Consider the following 26263-nt stretch of genomic DNA (forward strand, 5'->3'; position numbering starts at 1 on the left):
CTCTGTTGGGAAAGCACTCAAATTGCTTTTATTTTAGTTTCTATGTCTTATTCACCATGGAGAATAAACTGACGGTGAGGCAAACTCCCAGCCATGCGTCCTTGATGTCTGTGCTTCCCTGTCCGCCCCTTCACTCCCTCCCGCCCTCGCCCAGCATCCCTGCACAGTTCTGAAAGGGCAGGGTCCCTGCCCTGGATGTGGAGCTTGATTCCCATCTTGGCCTCTTTTTCACATGTTGCAAGAACCTCGTCCAAATTATTTTGCTTCTCTCAGGCTTAGCTGCCTAGCGTACAAAATGAGAATCTGCCTGCCACTATATCTGGCTGTTTGCTGTGGGATAAACTCAGATGAGGTAAAACTCAGGTTCTAGCACAGAACCTGGCACAAAGCTGGTGCTCAGTCGATGGTAGTTTTTCCCTCTCCTGACAGACTCTCTTCTCCATCGCGAGAATGCAAGCTACTCCGAGGCGGGGGGCCTCACATCGACTGATCAAACAGATGCAGAACACCTGTCATGCATGGATTTCTGTGGCGCTCTGGACTGGGAGCCAGTGCACGATCACAATGAGTTCCGACCCTGCTCTGCCATCTATTGGTGGGCAAGTCACCGCATGCCTCGGATTCTCTACTTCCTCATCTCTAAGCTGGGACTCAATGCCTGTTTCATCTGCCATGCAGGGCTAGCCAGTAGATTGAGACCAGGTGTGGAAAATCTTCTTGCGTCTCCTATGGAGCTAAATAAAAGTTAAGCTCTGCCTCCCCCCACCCCCATGTCTGTTAACACAGTCACCCATCCTGTCCCATCAGTAATGCAAAGACCATCTGTAACCCCTTCCTCTTCCTCATATTTCCAACTGGTCGTCAAGATATGCCAACCCTACCTTTAGAATGTGGCTGGCCCCTTGAGCTCACTTCTTGCTGTTAACACCTGTATTAATTTTTTTTTTTTTCCTGCTGTGACAGATCAGCACAAACTTGGTGGCAAAACAATACCAATTTGCGATCTTACAGTTTTAGAGCTGAGAAGTCTGACCCAGATATGGGTAAACCCAGACTGGGCTAAAATCATGGCGTGGCAGGGTGCATTTCTTTCTGAAGGCCCTAAGGGAGAATCCATTTCCTTGCTTTTTCTAGCTTCTAGAGGCTTCTGGCATTCCTTGGCTCATGGGCTCTTCCACCAGGAGACTTGAGCCAGGCCCTTCTCATGTCCCCAACCCTCTAACTCTCGTCTGCCACCTTCTTTCACTTTTAAGGACCCTTGTGATTACTTTGGGTCCACTCCAGAAATCCAGGAGATTTCCCTACTTTAAGGCCAGCTGATAAGCAGCCTTAATTCCTTTTGCAATTAAGTTTCCCTTTGTCATTTAACATATATATAGGTTCCATGGATATGGACATCTGTGGGATCACTATCCTTCCTACCACACCACCCTTATTTAAGTCCTCAGAACTTCACATCTAGGGCACTGCAGTGATGTCCCAATGGGCCCCCATACCTCCAATGTATCCCCGCTGCAGTCCTTTGGATGGTTACCTTGCTAAAGTAGCTTGACCAGTGCTAAATACAGTGTCTGAGATATGGCAGGGGATCAACAAACATTTTAATAGCCAAAAAATGCTTGAAATTAGTGCTCACTCTGTGCCAGGCACACTTCAAAGCACTCTGCATGTATTAACTAATTTAACCATCGCATCAACCAAACTAGGGAAGCATTAACGCTATGTCCATCGTAACAATGAGAAACTGAGGCACAGAGACATGGTCACATGTTCACTCTCACAGTGAGAGTGGCACAGCAAGAATTGAAGACCAGGCAGCCTAACTCCAGAGTCCTGTGCTCATAACTACCTCACTACTTTTTAAAAATTTTATTTATATGTGTGTGTGTGTGTGTGTGTGTGTGTGTGTGTATGCCACACTGCACAGCTTGCGCCATCTTAGTTCCCCGACCAGGGATCGAACCCGGGCCCCCGTCAGGGGAAGTGTGGAGTCCTAACCACTGGACCGCCAGGGAAGTCCCTACCTCACTATTACTGAATAAAAGAACAATTTAGTCCTCAAGAACCTTTCATAGTCATTGCTATAATGTTATTATATAAATAATATGGATGGGAATTAGACTCAGGTGGACAAAGGTTTGAATTTTTATGCCACCCCTGTGTGACTCTGGAAAGTTATTTAATCTGTCTTTACTTCAGTTTCTGCAACTGTAAAATAGGAATAATACTGTCAACTGCATATTTTCGTTGTGAGAATTAAATGAGGTAATACTTACAGAGTGCTTAGACAATGCTCAGGACACAGTGGGTACCATGTAAATGTCAATGCCTCCCCCCAGCAGCTGTAAGACCAAGTAGTATAAAATACACAGGAATAGTAACATGTCACACTCCAAGACGGAATATAGTTTAACTGCTGGATTTTTCAAGACACTCTGCTCTAACACCACCCTACCTTTCCACTCTTCCTTATTCTACTCCTCTTATAATTCAGCCAATCTCAACTCATTGCCACTCTTGGAATATGAATTTTTTTTTGCCTCTGGGCTTTGCTGAAGTAGCTCCTTTCACCAAAAATACCTCTCCCTTATATATCTACCCATCTGTGTTCTTTATGGACACTTTTCCAATCCCCCTCCTCTGATCACCTACTGTCCTTTATCTGTACTTTTACTATAGCACATCTGACCTCATGTTATATAGAGTTGCCTGTCCACACATATTCACTCCTTTGTCTGTGAGGTCCTTGTTTTCTTCATCTTTGTGAGCCTCAAATGACTAACATGCACTGGAGGTCAAAAAGACTTGTGCCGATGAGCTGAATGTGGAAACAAGGAAGGTGTGGTCCCAGTAAGAAAATAAACAGGTATACAGATACTCCACCTGAGGTGGAAAGTCACACATGCCCTGTTAGAAATTCCACAATGTGGCAGGGGCAGGGTGATGGAAGATGAGATTGAAAAAAGGACAACATGGAGGAGGTATGTGTGTGTGTATATCTCAGGGAGAAGCTGTTTGGAGAGAATCTAAAGAGGCTTAGAAATACTGCCTGAGTGCCACAGATATACCTGCTGCTAAGTTATCTTACTTTGTGTGTATTTGTGTTGGGGCCCAAGACTTATTTTGGTCGCGATCAGTAGACATTTTCCCCCTCCTCAGCATGAGAAAAGGCTGCAGCATTTAGGTGGGGGGAGAATTTTGGTCTAGGGCTCAGGTTATTCAGTGACTGGGTCAGAGCTGATACAGGTAGCAGCTTTCTTTGCAGAGAGATTATGAAAAAACCTTCCGTAGAGAAAGCGCTCAGAGAATGACAGAGGTCAGGAAGGCACCAACTTTGAGCTGTGAAGTGACAGGTGATTTTTATTTTGTTAAATTTAGAATTTAGCAGAAAGAGCTGGTTGGCCTCTTCTGGAGGGATAACTCAGGGGCTACAGATTTATATTCAAGGAAACCCTACTTAAATTGTAGTGTGCAAGAAGCACTGGCCTCCAACGAATAGGCAAAAGATTTTCTAGGGAATGTGATGGACTGGGATATTAAAAAAGAAATGTGACTTAGTATGGTGGGCTGCTACTATTAGAGGGTTTTTTTTTTTTTTAACCTCTTCACTATCATATAATCTTTTGATCAGATTGTAACAACTTCCAGCACAATATGACTTGGAATTAGTTTGGCCAAATCCCTGTAACACCGAACCAGTTAGCAGGATTCTTATGGGTTTCAGAACACTTGCTTCCTCTTTCCTAAAAGCTGAGGTCCCCTGCAGTTTACCTGGCCAACACCAACTGCTCGTAGAGGAGAAATTGCACCACCTGCCCTGAAAACCCTGAGTCCAGATCTTTGGCTGGGTTAACTTTTTGATGTTAAAATTTTGACTTCTGTTGGGTTCAGATTCTTATGCATAACAATGATTCACAGGAGCAAGTTACCTCACAGATGCAGTAAGCAAGATAAAAAGATGAAGGTTTTAAGAAGCCATTCTGTATGTATTGATAATATGTATAATATGTGGGTTGAGGGCTCATGGATACATATGCTGAAAAATTCTTTGGCAAATGTTGTATCATGGGACAATGGAAACAGCATGGAATCAGAGTCAGAAGACCTCAGTCAAGTTACAGCTTTACTCATCTTGTTGACATTCTAGATCTGGAAATTCTTCTGGAACTAGGTAAGGGTGGAAACAATTAGTGAATGAACAAGTATCCCTTAACTCTTCCGAGTCCTATGTTCATCACCTACACGATGGAGGAGTGAAAAAAAACTAACAGCAGTAAACTAATATATATGAACTATTTGGTAAACTGTCAGTTCACTATAGCATGCAATTCTCATTATCTAAACTTTTAATATTTTATCAAATGCAAGGGTAAGAAATCATAAGCAATAACATGAGCAAAGTTACCAATATTTTAAAGGATTAGAAACCTTTATGGCAACTGGCTATGCATTCAGAAACATCAGTTCCATTCAATCAAGTGAAAAACAATTTTGGGGGGTATGGCACTTAAACCATCCCCAAGATTTTCTCTTAAAATGTCAGCCCTGGGGCTTCCGGGAAGATGGCGGAAGAGTAAGGAGCGGAGATCAACTTCCTCCCCACAGATACACCAGAAATACATCTACATGTGGAACAACTCCTACAGAACACCTACTGAAGGCTAGCAGAAGACCTCAGACCTCCCAAAAGTCAAGAAACGCCCCCACGTACCTGGGTAGGGCAAAAGAAAAAAGAATAAACAGAGACAAAAGGATAGGGACGGGACCTGCACCAGTGGGAGGGAGCCGTGAAGGAGGAAAGGTTCCCACACACTAGGAAGCCCCTTCACGGGTGGAGACTGCGGGTGGCGGAGGGGGAAAGCTTCGGAGCTGCGGAGGAGAGCACAGCAACAGGGATGCGGAGGACAAAGAGAGATTCCCGCACAGAGGATCGGTGCCAACCAGCACTCACCAGCTGGAGAGGCTTGTCGGCTCACCAGCCGGGCCGGGCGGGGCTGGGAGCTGAGGCTCGGGCTTCGGTCGGAGCGCCGGCAGAGGACTGGGGTTGGCTGCGTGAACACAGCCTGCAGGGGGTTACTGCGCCACGGATAGCCGGGAGGGAGTCCGGGGAAAAGTCTGGACCTGCCGAAGAGGCAAGAGACTTTTTCTTCCCTCTTTGTTTCCTGGTGCGCGAGGAGAGGGGATTAAGAGCGCTGCTTAAAGGAGCTCCACAGACGGGCGCGAGCCACGGCTAAAAGCGCAGACCCCAGACACGGGCATGAGACGCTAAGGCTGCTGCTGCCGCCACCAAGAAGCCTGTATAAGAGCACAGGTCACTATCCACACCCCTCTTCCGGGGAGCCTCTGCAGCCCGCCACTGCCAGGGTCCCGGGATCCAGGGACAACTCCCCGGGAAGAACGCACGGGCGCGCCTCAGGCTGGTGCAACGTCACGCTGTCACGCCGGCCTCTGCCGCCGCAGGCCCGCCCCGCACTCCGTGCCCCCCCCACCCCCCGCCCCCGGCCTGAGTGAGCCAGAGCCCCCAATCAGCTGCTCCTTTTAACCCTGTCCTGTCTGAGCGAAGAACAGACGACCTCCAGCTACCTACACGCAGAGGCGGGGCCACATCCAAAGCTGAGCACCTGGGAGCTGTGAGAACAAAGAAGACAAAGGGAAATCTCTCCCTGCAGCCTCAGAAGCAGCGGATTAAAGCTCCACAATCAACTTGATGTACCCTGCATCTGTGGAATACGTGAATAGACAACGAATCATCCCAAATTGAGGAGGTGGACTTTGAGAGCAAGATTTATGATTTTTTCCCCCCTTTTCCTCTTTTTGTGAGTGTGTATGTGTATGCTTCTGTGTGCGATTTTGTCTGTATAGCTTTACTTCCACCATTTGTCCTAGGGTTCTATCCGTCCGTTCTTTTTGTTTGTTTTAATAATTATTTTTTATTTTAATAACTTTATTTTATTTTACTTTATCTTCTTTCATTCTTTCTTTCCTTCCCTCCTTTAGACAATGAATCATCCCAAATTGAGGAGGTGGACTTTGAGAGCAAGATTTATGATTTTTTCCCTTTTTCCTCTTTTTGTGAGCGTGTATGTGTATGTTTCTGATTGAGATTTTGACTGTATAGCTTTGCTTCCACCATTTGTCCTAGGGCTCCATCCGTCCATTTTTTTTTAAATCTTTTTTTTCTTAATTATTTTTTAATTTTAATAACTTTATTATATTTTATCTTACTTTATTTTATTTTACTTTATCTTCTTTATTTCTTTTTTTCCTTCATTCCCTCCTTCCTTCCTCCCTCCCTCCCTCCTTTCTTTCTTTCTACTTCTACTAATTCTTTCTTTCTACTTTTTCTCCCTTTTATTCTGAGCCGTGTGGATGAAAGGCTCTTGGTGCTGCAGCCAGGAGTCAGTGCTGTGCCTCTGAGGTGGGAGAGCCAACTTCAGGACACTGGTCCACAAGAGACCTCCCAGCTCCACATAATATCAAATGGTGAAAATCTCCCAGACATCTCCATCTCAACACCAGCACCCAGCTTCACTCAACGACCAGAAAGCTACAATGCTGGACATCCTATGCTAAACGACTAGCAAGACAGGAACACAACCCCACCCATTAGCAGACTGGCTGCCTAAAATCATAATAAGTCCACAGACACCCCAAAACACACCACCAGACATGGACCTGCCCACCAGAAAGACAAGATCCAGCCTCATCCACCAGAACACAGGCACTAGTCCCCTCCACCAGGAAGCCTACACAACCCACTGAACCAACTTTAGCCACTGGGGACAGACTCCAAAAACAACGGGAACTACGAACCTGCAGCCTGCAAAAAGGAGACCCCAAACACAGTAAGATAAGCAAAATGAGAAGACAGAAAAACACACAGCAGATGAAGGAGCAAGATAAAAACCCACCAGACCTAACAAATGAAGAGGAAATAGGCAGTCTACCTGACAAAGAATTCAGAGTAATGATAGTAAAGATGATCCAAAATCTTGGAGATAGAATGGAGAAAATACAAGAAACATGTAACAAGGACCTAGAAGAACTACAGAGCAAACAAACAATGATGAACAACACAATAAATGAAATTAAAACTTCTCTATAAGGAATCAAGAGCAGAATAACTGAGGCAGAAGAACAGATAAGTGACCTGGAAGATAAAATAGTGGAAGTAACTACCACAGAGCAGAATAAAGAAAAAAGAATGAAAAGAATTGAGGATAGTCTCAGAGACCTCTGGGACAACATTAAATGCAACATCATTCAAATTATAGGGGTCCCAGAAGAAGAAGAGAAAAACAAAGGGTCTGAGAAAATATTTGAAGAGATTATAGTTGAAAACTTCCCTAATATGGGAAAGGAAATAGTTAATCAAGTCCAGGAAGCACAGAGAGTCCCATACAGGATAAATCCAAGGAGAAACACGCCAAGGCACATGTTAATCAAACTGTCAAAAATTAAATACAAAGAAAACATATTAAAAGCAGCAAGGGAAAAATAACACACAAGGGAATCCCCATAAGGTTAACAGCTGATCTTTCAGCAGAAACTCTGCAAGCCAGAAGGGACTGGCAGGACATATTTAAAGTGATGAAGGAGAAAAACCTGCAACCAAGATTATTCTACCCAGCAAGGATCTCATTCAGATTTGATGGAGAAATTAAAACCTTTACAGACAAGCAAAAGCTGAGAGAGTTCAGCAACACCAAACCAGCTTTACAACAACTGCTAAAGGAACTTCTCTAGGCAAGAAACACAAGAGAAGGAAAAGACCTACAATAATGAACTCAAAACAATTAAGAAAATGGGAATAGGAACATACATATCGATAATTACCTTAAACGTAAATGGACTAAATGCTCCCACCAAAAGACAGAGATTGGCTGAATGGATACAAAAACAATACCCATATATTTGCTGTCTACAAGAGACCCACTTCAGATCTAGAGACACATACAGACTGAAAGTGAGGGGATGGAAAAAGATATTCCATGCAAATGGAAACCAAAAGAAAGCTGGAGTAGCAATTCTCATATCAGACAAAATAGACTTTAAAATAAAGACTATTATAAGAGACAAAGAAAGACACTACATAATGATCAAGGGATCGATCCAAGAAGAAGATATAACAATTGTAAATATTTATGCACCCAACATAGGAGCACCTCAATACATAAGGCAAATACTAACAGCCATAAAAGGAGAAATCGACAGTAACACATTCATAGTAGGGGACTTTAACACCCCACTTTCACCAATGGACAGATCATCCAAAATGAAAATAAATAAGGAAACACAAGCTTTAAATGATACATTAAACAAGATGAACTTAATTGATATTTATAGGACATTCCCTCCCAAAACAACAGAATACACATTTTTCTCAAGTGCTCATGGAACATTCTCCAGGATAGATCATACCTTGGGTCACAAATCAAGCCTTGGTAAATTTAAGAAAACTGAAATTGTATCAAGTATCTTTTCCGACCACAACTCTATGAGACTAGATATCAATTACAGGGAAAGATCTGTAAAAAACACAAACACATGGAGGCTAAACAATACACTACTTAATAACGAAGTGATGACTGAAGAAATCAAAGAGGAAATAAAAAAATACCAAGAAACAAATGACAATGGAGACACAACAACCCAAAATCTCTGGGATGCAGCAAAAGCAGTTCTAAGAGGGAAGTTTATAGCAATACAATCCTACCTTAAGAAACAGGAAACATCTCAAATAAACAACCTACCGTTGCACCTAAAGCAGAGAAAGAACAAAAGAACCCCAAAGTTAGAAGGAAAGAAGTCATAAAAATCAGATCAGAAATAAATGAAAAAGAAATGAAGGAAACGATAGCAAAGGTCAATAAAACTAAAAGCTGGTTCTTTGAGAAGATAAACAAAATTGATAAACCATTAGCCAGACTCATCAAGAAAAAAAGGGAGAAGACTCAAATCAATAGAATTAGAAATGAAAAAGGAGAAGTAACAAGTGACACTGCAGAAATACAAAAGATCATGAGAGATTACTACAAGCAACACTATGCCAATAAAATGGACAACCTGGAAGAAATGGACAAATTCTTAGAAATGCACAACCTGCCAAGACTGAATCAGGAAGAAATAGAAAATATGAACAGACCAATCACAAGCACTGAAACTGAAACTGTGATTAAAAATCTTCCAACTAACAAAAGCCCAGGACCAGATGGCTTCCCAGGCGAATTCTATCAAACATTTAGAGAAGAGCTAACATCTACCCTTCTCAAACTCTTCCAAAATATAGCAGAGGGAGGAACACTCCCAAACTCATTCTACGAGGCCACCATCACCCTGATACCAAAACCAGACAAGGATGTCACAAAGAAAGAAAACTACAGGCCAATATCACTGATGAACAGAGATGCAAAAATCCTCAACAAAATACTAGCAAACAGAATCCAACAGCACATTAAAAGGATCAAGCGGGGTTTATTCCAGGAATGCAAGGATTCTTCAATATACACACATCAATCAACGTGATAAACCATATTAACAAATTGAAGGAGAAAAACCATATGATCATCTCAATAGATGCAGAGAAAGCTTTTGACAAAATTCAACACCGATTTATGATAAAAACCCTTGAGAAAGTAGGCATAGAGGGAACGTTCCTCAACATAATAAAGGCCATATATGACAAACCCACAGCCAACATCATCCTCAATGGTGAAAAACTGAAAGCATTTCAACTAAGATCAGGAACAAGACAAGGTTGCCCACTCTAACCACTCTTATTCAACATAGTTTTGGAAGTTTTAGCCACAGCAATCTGAGAAGAAAAGGAAATAAAAGGAATTCAAATCGGAAAAGAAGAAGTAAAGCTGTCACTGTTTGCAGATGACATGATACTACACACAGAGAATCCTAAAGATGCTACCAGAAAACTACTAGAGCTAATCAATGAATTTGGTAAAGTAGCAGGATACAAAATTAATGCACAGAAATCTCTGGCATTCCTATACACTAATGATGAAACATCTGAAAGTGAAATCAAGAAAACACTCCCATTTACCACTGCAACAAAAAGAATAAAATATCTAGGAATAAACCTACCTAAGGAGACAAAAGACCTGTATGCCGAAAATTATAAGACACTGATGAAAGAAATTAAAGATGATACAAATAGATGGAGAGATATACCATGTTCCTGGATTGGAAGAATCAACATTGTGAAAATGACTCTACTACCCAAAGCAATCTACAGATTCAATGCAATCTCTATCAAACTACCACTGGCATTTTTCACAGAACTAGAACAAAAAATTTCACAATTTGTATGGAGACACAAAAGACCCCGAATAGCCAAAGCAATCTTGAGAACAAAAAACGGAGCTGGAGGAATCAGGCTCCCTGACTTCAGACTATACTACAAAGCTACAGTAATCAAGACAGTATGGTACTGGCACAAAAACAGAAAGATAGATCAATGGAACAGGATAGACAGCCCAGAGATAAATCCACACACATATGGTCACCTTCTCTTTGATAAAGGAGGCAGGAATGTACAGTGGAGAAAGGACAATCCTCTTCAATAAGTGGTGCTGGGAAAACGGACAAGTACATGTAAAAGTATGAGATTAGATCACTCCCTAACACCATACACAAAAATAAACTCAAAACGGATTAGAGAACTAAATGTAAGGCCAGAAACTACCAAACTCTTAGAGGAAAACATAGGCAGAACACTCTATGACATAAATCACAGCAAGATCCTTTTTGACCCACCTCCTAGAGAAATGGAAATAAAAACAAAAATAAACAAATGGGACCTAATGAAACTTAAAAGCTTTTGCACAGCAAAGGAAACCATAAATAAGGCCCAAAGACAACCCTCACAATGGGAGAAAATATTTGCAAATGAAGCAACTGACAAAGGATTAATCTCCAAAATTTATAAGCAGCTCATGCAGCTCAATAACAAAAAAACAAACAACCCAATCCAAAAATGGGCAGAAGACCTAAACAGACATTTCTCCAAAGAAGATATACAGACTGCCAAGAAACACATGAAAGAATGCTCAACATCATTAATCATTAGAGAAATGCAAATCAAAACTACAATGAGATATCATCTCACACAAGTCAGAATGGCCATCATCAAAAAATCTAGAAACAATAAATGCTGGAGAGGGTGTGGAGAAAAGGGAACCCTCTTGCACTGTTGGTGGGAACGTAAATTGATACAGCCACTGTGGAGAACATTATGGAGGTTCCTTAAAAAACTACAAATAGAACTACCATATGACCCTGCAATCCCACTACTGGGCATATACCCTGAGAAAACCATAATTCAAAAAGAGTCATGTACCAAAATGTTCATTGCAGCTCTATTTACCATAGCCCAGAGATGGAAACAACCTATGTTTCCATCATCGGATGAATGGATAAAGAAGATGTGGCACATATATACAGTGGAATATTACTCAGCCATAAAAAGAAATGACATTGAGCTATCTGTAATGAGGTGGATAGACCTAGAGTCTGTCATACAGAGTGAAGTAAGGAAGAGAAAGACAAATACCGTATGCTAACACATACATATGGAATCTAAGAAGAAAAAAATGTCATGAAGCACCTAGGGGTAAGACAGGAATAAAGACACAGACCTACTAGAGAATGGTCTTGAGGATATGGGGAGGGGGAAGGTTGAGCTGTGACAAAGCGAGAGAGAGGCATGGACATATATACACTACCAAACGTAAGGTAGATAGCTAGTGGGAAGCAGCCGCATAGCACAGGGAGATCAGCTCCGTGCTTTGTGACCGCCTGGAGGGACGGTGGGAGGGAGCGAGATGCAAGAGGGAAGAGATATGGGAACATATGTATATGTATAACTGGTTCACTTTGTTATAAAGCAGAAACTAACTCACCACTGTAAAGCAATTATACTCCAATAAAGATGTAAGAAAAAAATGTCAGCCCTGAGTGAGGAGCTTTATGTCCCTGGAACATCTGGCAGGGAACCCGTATCCTGCCAACCAGACATGCTTGGCCACCTTCTATTTCTACTTCTGGGACTGCAGGAAAGAAGACTTATGACACAAAGCTTGAACCTCTCAGAATTCTGCTTGTGGAATGGAAGCAGCATGGGGCGCTCCATGGAGTCTCATGCTGGGGTAGCCTTTCAGGTTTGCACATCCTGCCAGGACAGACAGAACATAATCTTTCTGCCTGAGGCCCGGGGTAGCAATGCTAAAGATTGCAGTCCTTAGAGCTTGGACACCATTCTTAGAGTTAGGGAGACTTCACAGAGCTAGGTGACTTAATCTAAGTGACTCCAGTTACCTAACATGAAGCGGTCACCTTGGAGGACCCCCTGGTTGTGACATATTGTGTTAGAAAGAAGCAACCACTTTCAAAACTGACTCTCCACAGGGAATATGGGTCAGCTCAGCCTATGTTTAGTTCTGCTTTGGCAATACCACAAAGGGCGTCTAAACTCACTTTTTTGGGCCTTTGAATCATGCTGGTCTGTCCTCACCAAAGACCCCCCCCACACCCCACGCCATGGTGACAAATAGGACCAACCAAGGGTTGCCAGTGCAACTGCTGCCAAGTACCCCAGACATTCTTCCAGAGGCTTCTACACTTCTGCTGATAAATGCGGAGGATTCTTTCCCTTCAGAGATAGTCTGATAAAGATGGAAGGTCAATAGAAAGGGCAATAAGATGTATGAACCCCAAAGCAGTGTTTTCAAACAAACTGAGCACATCTTGACAGTCTATTGCTCTAGTCTATAATTTGAAAGCATGTTCTAAGATGGATAGGAACAGGGAATAAGATAAAAGGCAACTATATTAAACCTGGGAAATTCCTTCTTCTTTAGACAGTGAAATATTTGCAGAATTTGGTACTATGGAGCAGACTGATTATAACATGCAGACAATCTTCCTCTTGAAATGTTAATGGCAATGGACAGTCAACTGCCTTGCAGAACGGATTATCTTGTTTCAACATGGGTCGAAATGGTAGGAGTCATCTGTACTATAAGGATTAGAGAAATGATTTGAACAAGGTTCGTGAATGCTGAAAAACAGAAGGTCCAATTCCTCTGGGATGTTATATTAGGAAAATCATAGCCAAAACCCAACCCCCCGCCCCAAACCCCACAACCTATTCCCTTTACTTCTGCCTTATTATTATGTTATTTCCTTGCTGGGGCAATTTTCAACGCTAAGGAACCACAAACAAAAGTGACAGAAACAACAGTGGTTTAGAAGAAGAAGATTATGAACACATAAAAGAAAGAACAGAAATCTGTTTACAGGCATTTAAAAGTAGACAGACAAGAGCAGACCCATCAAGCAATCCATCCCTAAAAGACGACTCAAATGAAGTTCCTTAAGTCAGAAGAAAAGCATAGCCCCAAACACATAGCAATAAGTTCTACAAATCATAACAGAACGCTTCCTTGAAGCTAGCTAAGCATCCCTTCTCTATCCCACAGTATTTGCTTAGAAAGTCCGTGATCTTAATTAAGTCTTAGAAGAGCTTCAGGTTGGGGGCAGTGTGACTGAAAGGCTCTGGAACTTACTAGGGCATCTCTCCTCCTCCTCTGTCAGCCGCTCCTTCTCTGGCTTGGAAGAGCCTTTGATTTTATACACCAAGGCACGGAATTTTCCAGTCCAGGAGGTGTCCTCCTCTTCCGCTTCCTCTTCCTCCAGGGGAACCCCTAAGCAAGTCACATAACAGAGTGATAACCTCAAACAGTACATGAAGCCACCAGATGATGGAAAGAACATAGAAACACTGCTTTCCACCCTTTGGAACTTTCTAAGGATACTATAGGCAGCCTCCCAAAAGTATTTACATCATGTCTTTTGGCAAGTTGTTTAAAAAGATGATTTCTTGTATACAAGAACACTAAGCAATTTCAATCCCAAGACTTAACTTTTTCTAACCCATACCCAAAATGGGCTCTAGAGTGTCCACAAAGAAAGAGTTAACCATGAGTTACTTCAGATGAAAAAGTCATCTCTTATCCACATAGTACTCAATCCACCCATGTACAAGCAGCACAATTGCTGAGAGCCACTTTAAAACGAGCAGATATGTAACTAAGCAGGGATGGCTGGTTTCGAATCCTTAAGGGCAGATATGGCCATACTTATATCATCGCAGAAACTAAAAAGCAAAGGGGATCAGAATCTTGGCTCAGCTGGGAGCAGAGTCCCAACTATCTAACTTGAGGTAAAATGGGTGAGGTTTACATAAAGATCAGTTCTTTTCTTTCCTTCTTTAGAGACCCAGTTCTCTCTTAGATCTCAGCAAAATTTCTTCTAGGTAGTAGTTTCAGTTATGTATTATGCCAGGATGATGTCCTGTATCTTCTCTGACCCAAATAGTTTTGGAGAGAATCATTTCTTGGACAATTAGTATTGTAGTTTAAAATAGAAAACTAACTTCACAACTCCCCCTGAGCTTCTAACGAAGGAATCATGAACAGACTTGTCTTTCATAAAGCTTTTATCTCGGAAGCTCACCGCAGTGAATGAGAAGGTCCTCGTGGAAGTCATACAGCTCCTCCCGGATCTCTTCTGGGCACGGGCAGTTCTCCCCCAGTTGAAAGTTAAGAAGCATGTTGATCTTTGAGGGACAAAGAAGAACGGCTAGTTGGTTCTCAATGTCTGTCCAAAGAACTCAGATCCAATCTTAGTCAGACACCTAATATTTCTCGGCAAATTTTTTTTAACTCGATTATTATTATTTTTTTTTTGGTAAAGATGGCCAACATTTAAAAGTAGCTTTCTATAACTGAATCACTCTGCTGCATATCTGAAACACTGTAAATCAACTATACTTCAATAAAAAAAACATAAGAATTTTAAAAAAGGGTACAAACTTCCAGTTATAAGATGAATAAGTTCTGGGGATGTAATGTATAGCATAGTGACAGTAGTTAAAAATACTGTACTTGAAAATTGCTAAGAGAGTAGATCTTAAAAGTTCTCATCATAAGAAAAAGAAATTCATAACTATGTGAGGTGATAGATGTTAACTAAGCTTACTGTGGTGATCATTTCACAATATATACATATATCAAATGATTATGTTGTATACCTTAAACTATACAGTGTTATGCGTTAACCAGATCTCAATAACTGGGAAAAAAACCCCACTACAAATAAAAAAAGAAAAACAAAAAATTCCAGCAATATTGCTTTGCATCACTAAGATACTGTCTCTGCTCTCCTTTAATTATTTTGGTGACTATGGCTCTGATTCCTGTCTTTAAGAAAGAATGCATGATTCTGAGAAAAAAGTCATGTATCCAGGGCATTTTAAATGATCTTTGGAGAGATGAGTCATGAGAATACAAAGATGTAAAAACTACACTAATGAAATAAAGCCATAAACTATGAGATGCTAAAAAAAAAAGTAGCTTTCACTTTTTTCTGATTATAAAGGTAATTTATTAATTACACAAAACTTGGAGATTACCTAAAGAAGAAAATTTACTGCACTCTCCCCACTCAAAGACAGCCACTGTTTTTAGTTAATATCTTCATGTATGCAGATTGAGATCACACTCTAAATCAACTCTTTTGAAACTCAAATTTTCCACTTAATTTATCTCGAGAATTAAAAATTTTTCTTAACCTGATCTTTAACAGGTGCATTACATTTCATCATAAGGATGAAGAGCAGTTTATATAAAATGCATGTAAAATTAATGATCTGCTATGAAATATTTAAGTTGTTTTCATTTTTTTATCCTTGTAAAATAAAGTTGGTTTGAATTTCTCTGATCATTTTCTTAGGATAAACTCAGAGAAGCGAAATGCCTGGACCAAAAGGTTTGAACATTCTAATGGCTTTTTTTTCCCTTATGATTTTTTTTTTAACATCTTTATTGCAGTGTAATTACCTTACAATGTTGTGTTAGTTTCTGCTCAATAACAAAGTGAATCAGCTATATGTATACATATATCCCCATATCCCCTCCCTCTTGAGCCTCCCTCCAACTCTCCCTATCCCACCCCTCTAGGTGGTCACAAAGCACCAAGCTGATCTCCCTGTGCTATGTGGCTGCTTCCCATTAGCTATCTATTTTATATTTGGTAGTATATATTAGTCCATGCCACTCTCTCACTTCGTCCCAGCATCCCCGTCCCCCTGCCACCAGTGTCCTCAAGTCCGTTCTCTACGTCTGCGTCTTTATTCCTGTCCTGCCCCCAGGTTCATCAGAACCATTTTTCTTTTACAGATACCATACATATGTGTTAGCATACGGTATTTGTTTTTCTCTTTCTGACTTACTTCACTCTGTATGACAGACTCTAGGTCCATCTACCTCACTACAACTCAATTTCATTTCTTTTTATGGCTGAGTAATATCCCAGTGTATATATGTGCCACATCTTTACCCATTCATCTGTCGATGGGCACTTGCTTCCAGGTCCTGGCTATTGTATATAGTGCTACAATGAACACTGTGGTACATGTCTCTTTAGAATTATGGCTTTCTCATGATATATGCCAAGGAGTGGGATTGCTAGGTCATATGGTAGTTCTTTTTTTAGTTTTTTAAGGAACCTCCATATTGTTCTCCATAGTGGCTGTATCAATTTACATTCCCACTAACAGTGCAAGAGGGTTCCCTTTTCTCCACACCCTCTCCAGCATTTATCATTTGTAGATTTTTTGATGATGGCCATTCTGGCTGGTGTGAGGTGATACCTCACTGTAGTTTTGATTTGCATTTCTCTAATGATTAGTGATGCTGAGCATTCTTTCATGTGTTTGTTGGCAATTGGTATATCTTCTTTGGAGAAATGTCTGTTTAGGTCTTCCACCTATTTTTGGACTGGGTTGTTTTTTTGATATTGAGCTGCTTGTATAGTTTGGAGATTAATCCTTTGTCAGTTGCTTCATTTGCAAATACTTTCTCCCATTCTGAGGGTTGTCTTTTTGTCTTGCTTATGGTTTCCTTCACTGTGCAAAAGCTTTTAAGTTTCATTAGGTCCCATTCATTTATTTTTGATTTTATTTCCATTACTCTAGGAGGTGGGTCAAAAACGATCTTGCTGATTTATGTCAAAGAGTGTTCTGCCTATGTTTTCCTCTAAGTTTTATAGTGTCTGGCCCTACATTTAGGTCTTTAATCCATTCTGAGTTTATTTTTGTGTATGGTGTTAGGAAGTGTTCTAATTTCATTCTTTTACATGTAGCTGTCCAGTTTTCCAAGCACCACTGATTGAAGAGCCTGTCTTTTCTCCATTGTATATTCTTGCCTCCTTTGTCAAAGATAACGTGACCATATGTGTGTGGTTTTGTCTTTGGGCTTTCTATCCTGTTCCATTGATCTATATTTCTACTTCTGTGTCAGTACCATACTGTCTTGATTACCGTAACTTTGTAGTATAGTCTGAAGTCAGGGAGCCTGATTCCTCCAGCTCCGTTTTTTGTTCTCAAGATTGCTTTGGCTATTTGGGGTCTTTTGTGTTTCTATACAAATTGTAATATTTTTTGTTCTAGTTCTGTGAAAAATGCCATAGGTAGTTTGATAGGGATTGCACTGAATCTGTAGATTGCTTTGGGTACTACAGTGATTTTCTCAATGTTGATTCTTCCAATCCAAGATCATGGTATATGTCTCCATCTGTTTGTATCATCTTAGATTTGTTTCATCAGTGTCTTATAGTTTTCTGAATACAGGTCTTTTGTCTCCTCAGGTAGGATTATTTGTAGATATTTTATTCTTTTTGTTGCAATGGTAAATGGGAGTGTTTCCTTAATTTCTCTTTCTGTTCTCTCATTGCTAGTGTATAGGAATGCAAGAGATTTCTGTGCATTAATTTTGTATCCTGCTACTTTAACAAATTCATTGATTAGCTCTAGTAGTTTTCTGGTAGCATTTTTAGGATTCGCTATGTATCGTATCATGTCATCTGCAAACAGTGACAGTTTTACTTCTTTTCCAATTTGGATTCCTTCCATTTCTTTTTCTTCTCTGACTGCCGTGGCTAAAATTTTGAAAACTATGTTGAATAACAGTGGTGAGAGTGGGCACCCTTGTCTTGTTCCTGATCTTAGAGGAAATGCTTTCAGTTTTTCACTATTGATAATGCTGTTGGCTGTGTTTGTCATATATGGCTTTTATTATGTTGAGGTAGGTTCCCTCTATGTCCACTTTCTGGAGGGTTTTTATCATAAATGCGTTTTGAATTTTGTCAAAAGCTTTTTCTGCATATACTGAGATTATCATATGGTTTTTATCCTTCCATTTGTTAATATGGTGTATCACATTGATTGATTTGCATATACTGAAGAATCCTTGTATTCCTGGGATAAACCTCATTTGATCATGGTGCATGATCCTTTTAATGTGCTGTTGGATTCTGTTTGCTAGTATTTTGTTGAGGATTTTTGCATCTATGTTCATCAGTGTATTGGCCTGTAGTTTTTTTTGTGACATCTTTGTCTAGTTTTGGTATCAGGGTGATGGTGACCTCATAGAATGAGTTTGGGAGTGTTCCTCCCTCTGCTATATTTTGGAAGAGTTTGAGAAGGATAGGTGTTAGCTCTTCTCTAAATGTTTGATAGAATTAACCTGTGAAGGGTCCTGGTCCTTGGCTTTTGTTAGTTGGAAGATTTTTAATCACAGTTTCAATTTCAGTGCTTGTGATTGGTCTGTTCATATTTTCTATCTCTTCCTGGTTCTGTCTTGGAAGATTGTACTTTTCAAAGAATTTGTCTATTTCTTCCCGGTTACCCATTTTATTGGCATATAGTTGCTTGTAGTAATGTCTCATGATCCTTTGTATTTCTGCAGTGTCACTTCTCCTTTTTCATTTCTAATTCTGTTGATTTGAGTCTTCTCCCTTTTTTTCTTGATGAGTCTGGCTAATGGTTTATCAATTTTGTTTATCTTCTCAATGAACCAGCTTTTAGTTTTTTTGATCTTTGCTATTGTTTCCTTCATTTCTTTTTCATTTCTTTTTGATCTGATCTTTATGATTTCTTTCCTTCTTCTATTTTTGGTTTTTTTTTTTGTTGTTGTTGTTGTTCTTCTTCTTTCTCTAATTGCTTTAGGTGTAAGTTTAGGTTGCTTATTTGAGATTTTTCTTCTTTCTTGAGGTAGGATCATATTGCTATAAACTTCCCTCTTAGAACTGCTTTTGCTGCACCCCATAGGTTTTGGATCATTGTGTTTTCATTGTCATTGTTGCTAGGTAGTTTTTTATTTCTTCAGTGATCTCTTGGTTATTTAGTAGCATATTGTTTAGCCTCCATGTGTCTGTATTTTTTACAGTGTTCTTTTCCTGTAATTGGCATCTAGTCTCATAGCATTGTGGTCAGATAAGATACTTGATATGATTTCAGTTTCTTAAATTTACCTAGGCTTGATCTGTGACCCAAGATATGATCCTGGAGAATGTTCCATGTGCACTTGAGAAGAAAGTGTATTCTGTCACTTCTGAGTAGAATGATCTATAAGTATCAATTAAATCTATCTGGTCTGTTGTGTCATTTAAAACTTGTGTTTTCTTATTTATTTCCTGTTTGGATGTTCTGTCCATTGGTGTAAGTGGGGTGTTAAAGTCCCCTTCTATTATTGTATTACTGTTGATCTCCCTTTTCATGGTTGTTAGCATTTGCCTTATGTATTGAAGTGCTCCTATGTTGGGTGCATAAGCATTTATAATTGTTGTATCTTCTTCTTGGATTCATCCCTTGATCATTATGTAGTGTCCTTCCTTATCTCTTATAAGTCTTTATTTTCATGTCTATTTTACCTGATATGAGTATTGCTATTCCAGCTTTCTTTTGTTTTCCACTTGCATGGAATATCATTTTCCATCCCTTCACTTTCAGGCTGTATGTGTCTCTAGGTCTGAAGTGGGTCTCCTGTAGACAGCATATATACGGGTCTTATTTTTGCATCCATTCAGCCAGTCTGTGTGTTTTGGTTGGTGCATTTAAACCATTCACATTTAAGGTAATTATCAATATGTATGTTCCTATTACCATTTTCTTAATTGTTTTTTATTTGTTTTTGTAGGTCTTTTCCTTCTCTTGTGTTTCCTGCCTAGAGAAGTTCCTTTAGCATTTGTTGTAAAGCTGGTTTGGTGGTGCTGAATTCTCTTAGCTTTTGCTTGGCTGTAAAGGTTTTAATTTCTCCATGAAATCGGAATGAGATCCTTGCTGGTTAGAGTAATCTTGGTTGTAGGTTTTTTCCTTTCATCACTTTAAATATGTCCTGCCACTCCCTTTTGGCTTGAAGAGTTTCTGCTAAAAGTTCAGCTGTTAACCTTATAGGGATTTTCTTGTCTGTTATTTGTTGCTTTCCCTGGCTGCTTTTAGTATTTTTTCTTTGTATTTAGTTTTTGATAGTTTGATTAATATGTGTCCTGGCATGTTTCTCCTTGGATTTATACTGTATGGGACTCTCTGCGCTTCCTGGACTTGGGTGACTATTTCCTTTCCCATGTTAGGGACGTTATCAACTGTAATCTCTTCAAATATTTTCTCAGACCCTTTATTTTTCTCTTCTTCTTCTGGGACCCCTAGAATTAGAATATTGGTACATTTAATGTTATCCCAGAGGTCTCTGAGATTGTCCTCAATTCTTTTCATTCTTTTATCTTTATTCTGCTCTGCAGCAGTTATTTCCACTATTCTATCTTCCAGGTCACTTATCTGTTCTTTTGCCTCAGTTATTCTGCCGTTGATTCCTTCTAGAGTATTTTTAACTTCACTTATTGTGTTATTCATCGTTTGTTTGTGCTTTAGTTCTTCTAGGTCCTTGTTAAACGTTTCTTGAATTTTCTTCATTCTATTTCTGAGATTTTGGATCATCTTTACTATCATTACTCTGAATTCTTTTTTAGGTAGACTGTCTATTTCCTCTTCATTTGTTTGGTCTGGTGGGTAAAAACCTTCCTCCTTCACCTGCTGCATATTCCTCTGTCTTCTCATTTTGTTTAACTTACTGTGTTTGGGGTCTCCTTTTCCCAGCCTGCAGGTTTGTATCTCCTCTTATTTCTGGTGTCTGCCCCAGCTGGTGAGGTTGGTTTAGTTGTTTGTGTAGGCTTCCTGGCAAGGGGGGACTGGTGCCTGTGTTCTGGTGGGTGGGGCTGGGTCTTGTCCCTCTGGTAGGCAGGGCCACGTCTGGTGGTGTGTTTTGGGGTGTCTGGGATCTTACTCTAACTTTAGGCAGCCTCTCTGCTAATGGGTGGGGTTGTGTTCCTGTCTTGCTAGTTGTTTTTCATGGAGCATTCAGCACTGAAGCTTGCTGCCCGTTGGGTGGAGCTGGGTCTTAGCATTGAGATGGAGATCTTTGGGAGAGCTCTCGCTGATTAATATTACATGGGGCTGGTAGGTCTCTGGTCGTCCAATGTCCTGGACTCAGCTCTCCCACCTTGGCAGCTCAGGCCTGACACCCGGCCGGAGCACCAAGACCCTCCCAGCTGCATGGTCTTTTCTTACGTCAAAGTCTCTGTGGGACCGTTGCAAAGTCCACAGGCCTCTGCATGACCCAAGCACCTCTCACTACCAGCATAGTCACGTTGGCATGCACCACCCAGTAATTCCAACTGGAGCTGCCATTTTAATGGCTTTTGTTATTAATTGCCAGACTGCCCTCCAGAAAGCTCACAACAATTTACATTAATACCAAATTTATACAAGAGTGTGTATTACTTTGCCATCTCCATTATGGTAGTGAGAGTTAACATATTTTCAAATAGTTTCCAATTTAATGGGTGAAAAATGTCATATCTTTGTTGCTTTTATTTTTCATTTTTCTAAAACAGTCCTAATCTTTTTAATTAATTAATTTTATTTATTTAATTTTGGCTATGTTGGGTCTTCATTGCTGTGCGCAGGCTTTCTCTAGCTGCGGTGAGCCGGGGCTACTCTTCGTTGCGGTGTGTGGGCCTCTCATTGCAGTGGCTTCTCTTGTTGTGGAGCATGGGCTCTTGGGTGCACGGGCTTCAGTAGTTGTGGAGGGTAGGATCAGTAGTTGTGGCTTGTGGGCTCTAGAGCGCAGGCTCAGTCATTGTGGTGCAAGGGGCTTTGTTGCTCCACGGCATGTGGATCTTCCTTGACCAGGGCTCGAATCCATGTCTCCTGCGTTTGCAGGCGGATTCTTAACCACTGCATCACCAGGGAAGCCCTCTGTTCCTTTAATTTGCATTTAGTTGGTGAGGGTGAACTTTGCTTTTCCACAGAGAAGGACTGTTTTAATCTCACAGTTTATATATTTTCCATCCATGTTCTTCCTCCATTTTTCTGTTGTGTGATTATCTTTTTAAAAATTAATCGGTGAGTGCTTTGCACATCTGCAGTTTATTAACTCTTGGTAATATATACTCCAAATACTTTTCCCAGTTTTTAGTGAGCTTTTAATTTTGTTTACAGAATTTTTTTTGACATGTAGGTTTTATGTTTTGCAGCCAGCCTGTCATCTTTTCCTCTATAGTTTTGTGTCAGAGATGCTTAACTGTTTCTGTGCCATGGACCACTCTGACAGTCTAGTGAAACCCATGGATTTTTTCTCAGACTAATATTTTAAATACCTAAAACAAAACAGAGAGGATTACAAAGAGAAACAATTATACTGCAATCTAGTTATCAAGATGATAAAAAACAAATCTGTGATACAGTAACATATATACAAAAAGATCTAGCAGCAGGTCTCACATGCACTGTGATCTTGAAGTAGTGATGAATGCAAATGATATTTCAAGGTATTAGAACTCTGTAATATGATATGAAAAAATATGTAATTTCTATGGGTGACAAGGTTAGGTACTTGCTTTGCTGCCTATATCAATAATTGAAAGAAATGCTCTTAGAAATTAATGAAAAGTTGGTGAAAATAAAGCTGTCACTAAGATTTCTGGATGTCTAAATTCTTCCACAGACCCATGACCCCAGGTTAGTGAATATCTCGAGGCACTGAAGTAATAGCTAGAGGTAATCTTGTCCATTTTGCTGTGTCAGGCAGAGTAACCCAAACACCAGGCAAAGGGGTATTTTCTACTTTTGTTTAGGATATCTAGGTGAAAAAAATTTACAGTCTCATTTATTAAACCATGAACCTTATTTAATATTGTTAGGAAGATCCTTTTTCAAAGCTTCCACTGCAAACAAGTTTCTGGCAGAAGGAAGAGGTATTGTTTGTAATAAAATAATATTGATAAAACAGATTGGAAAAGTGATTTTTGTGGTTTTTCCACAATGTTAAATTATGGTAATTATATCAGCAACATATATGGATGGGTTGTTTATTAAAGAAAAATCAGATCTGAAGGTCTGATTTCAGGAATCTGAAAGTTAATTTCTTACTGAATGATCTTTCTTTTGTTGGAACACTTAGGAAGCAAGTGGTCCATCAGCCCTCAGGGTGTAACCAAAAGGGGAGTGAACTGAATCTTCTGCCAGGTCATCCCCTTTAATGAAAGTCCTTTTCAAAGTGAAAGGCTTGCAAGCTGTGCTTGGCTAATTTGCCAACAATCACTGGACTAATCTTCGCTTTACCTACTTTTGTACTTAGTTACATCCCCCAAGTATGTTTTTTTCATCTCTCTGAATAGTGTATGGATATAGGGCTGAAAACCTCTATTTTTTTTTTTTTGAATACCTCTATTTTATCCTCACAGGTTACAGAAGAATAAGGTAATCATATCACTGTTTTAAAACTCTAATTCCTATGTATCCTGTAGTCCAAGTGATTTTGCATTCCTCTGTCCTGAAATTGAAACCCTCCATATCCTTTATCAATATTAAATTCGTAATTACTCAGAAAGTTCTATGGGTAGGTTCCTTCTAGCAATGAATACTCTGGGAGGGGTGGCAGATGGGACAGCTGAATTTGGTAACAGGGTCCCTGCTTTTGTTTCATTTCTAGACCAGCAGCATCAGCATAGCCTGGAAACTCGCTAAACATGCAAATTCTCAGGCCTTACCTTAGACCTACTGAATTAGAAACCCTAGAGGTGGGACCAGCAATCTGTGTTTTATTCAGTCTTCCAGGGATTCTGAGGTCTGCTCAAGTTCTTGATATACAGACTTCTGAAATGGGTCTGAAATAATTGTTCAGAGGACTGTCTAGAAGGCTAAAGAAGGAAGTGATGGTAGGTCCCAAAGATGACAGAAGAGAAGATAAGGAGGCAAAATGGGGCTAGAAGAGGGTGGAGCCAGCAGGGCCCTTCTAGGATCCAGGATCATGAGCTGTGTCTATGGGGATGACGGTGTCAGATGGACAACCAAGTCCCAGCTGGCTTGAGGAGATGTCAGAAAACATGCAGAAACTCTAGTCACTGGCTCACTGACAGAAGGTCATAGTACATGGCATGAAGCAAATGCAAATACCTCTGACACTAAAACTAATGAGAGCTTGTAGTACTTACAGAAGGTTTACTACCTGACAGATTACCTGCTAAGCAAGCTAAATGAATTATCTCATAGGTTTCTCACAAACATTATCCACATTTTGCAGCCTGAAGAAACTGAGGGCCAAAGAGAAGTAATGCGCCCAAGACTATCCGGTGAGTGACGGTGGAGCCGGAATGGGAGCCAGGCTCTGAAGCCAACAGCAGTGTTTTAATAACCACTTCATCCACCTTCCCATTTTTCACAAATACAAGTCAGCCTCTGCCCAGGGAAATAGGGAATGTTCGCACCTGTTGCCAGTCCAAAAGCAGCCTGACAACGTCTGTAAAGCCTTCAAGAATAATTCAAACTCACTGCATTTTCCTCACCACAGTGCAAAGTACCTGCTCTCACCAATCCACAGGGCCTTTGCATTTTGCCTCTAGCAAAGAGATGTGAAGCTCTGTCTGCTCTGTATCAAGGCCAGTATCATTCAAAGGAATCTTAAAAAGCCAAGATAGGTGGTTCATTCTTAAGCCAATATAAGTATCTGTAGCCTATAAACTAGGTTGTAGGAACGTAATCGGACCATGCTGTGGTGGCCTCACCATTGTTACAAAATGGTGGTAATTATATCGACAACAATTTATGGATAGGCTGCTTATTGAATATATATAAGACCCAAAGATTTGGTTTCAACGACAAAAAATGAATTTCTTCACTGGAAGATCTATCTTGTCTTTTGAAACTGAGGGAGCTGTGACAAATGGCCCGCAGGATATACGTGAGCGGCCGAGCAGCAGCGCCGAATGGAGACCATTATTTTACAAGCTGTCCCTCCCTCATCTGCAAGTTTCTCACCAGGATTTTCATTCTTTTCAAAGCAGCCTTTCAACCTGGATGAGGCTGACTACGAGGTGGGGTAGCGCAAAGAATGGAGACAACACATCCCAGGAGAGGACTCCCTCATCCATGTTGTGCCCTCCAGGCTTCCTGGGGCTGGGGTGGGGGGATTCCAGAGGGTCTCGGTCAAGGAAGACTGTGCACCCGCCCTCACGAGTCAGGAAATGTGGACCACATTCTGTTGATCTCTGCTGGAGAGCAGAGTTCTGACTTCTGGAAGGACTGGACAGAAATGCTTCTAAGGGGTAGAAGCTGGATCCTAACAGAGACAGGAGTGGTGGCATGAGCGAGTGACGGAAAGGAGGAAGCCTGGCTCTGTGTGTGGTTTTGGAAGGTTATCTTTCCACCCAAGACAGCTGGCCGAGGCTTCCCAGTTGTCTCAGCACAGGACTAGCCTGTCTCCTGGTGCTGGCCGGGGTCTTTCAACCTCCCAGGAAGGCTTTGTGTACCCTGCTTTGTCGGGTTCAAGCTCTTCCCTAGGAATGGGATGGAGGCTCAGAAGGGGCTTCTCACCTGCTCCTGCGGGGGTGAGCGGAACTCCCTGGTCTTCCGAGCAGTCAGGGCCGCAGACATGTTCAGGGCCTGCATGAGTTCGTTGTAGCGGAACTTCTGATTCGCCTGGAGCTTGGAGACATAAATGTCACCAAAGGCCACGATGGCCTCCACCCGGTGTTGCAGCTCACAGTCACAGAGATAGCTGAGGAGCTCACACATCTGCAAAAGTGTACACACACGTGAATATAATAATACATCATGTACATTGGTGAAGCGGCTATTATCCCTATTCTACAGATGGTAACACTGAGACTTAGGCGATTTAAGGAACTTGCCCAGTGTCACATAGTAATCATAGAGCTATTACTGGAATCCAAGTTGGCCATTACTGGATGACTCTGGATTAGTACTTGAACCCAGAGCCCAGCTCTTTACCGCTGAGCCAGGAGAACAACAGGAAAATGAGCTCATTAAACACAGAGCGTGTCTGCCTGTGGA

The 26263-nt window shown here is 40.8% G+C and overlaps 1 protein-coding gene across 1 annotated transcript in view; it reads right to left on the reverse strand.

The window, feature by feature from the left end:
- Positions 1 to 26263, reverse strand: part of RYR3 (ryanodine receptor 3) — a 374244-nt gene that overhangs the window by 159186 nt on the left and 188795 nt on the right. Inside the window, exons 36-38 of the mRNA XM_065871700.1 lie at positions 25784 to 25984; positions 14530 to 14632; positions 13581 to 13718 (exon numbers count right to left, since the gene is read on the reverse strand). Of these exons, the coding sequence (XP_065727772.1) occupies positions 13581 to 13718; positions 14530 to 14632; positions 25784 to 25984 (442 nt within the window). The remainder of the gene's footprint in view (positions 1 to 13580; positions 13719 to 14529; positions 14633 to 25783; positions 25985 to 26263) is intronic.

Source organism: Phocoena phocoena, chromosome 2 (genome assembly GCF_963924675.1).
Source record: "Phocoena phocoena chromosome 2, mPhoPho1.1, whole genome shotgun sequence".
Classification (NCBI taxonomy): Eukaryota; Metazoa; Chordata; class Mammalia; order Artiodactyla; family Phocoenidae; genus Phocoena; species Phocoena phocoena.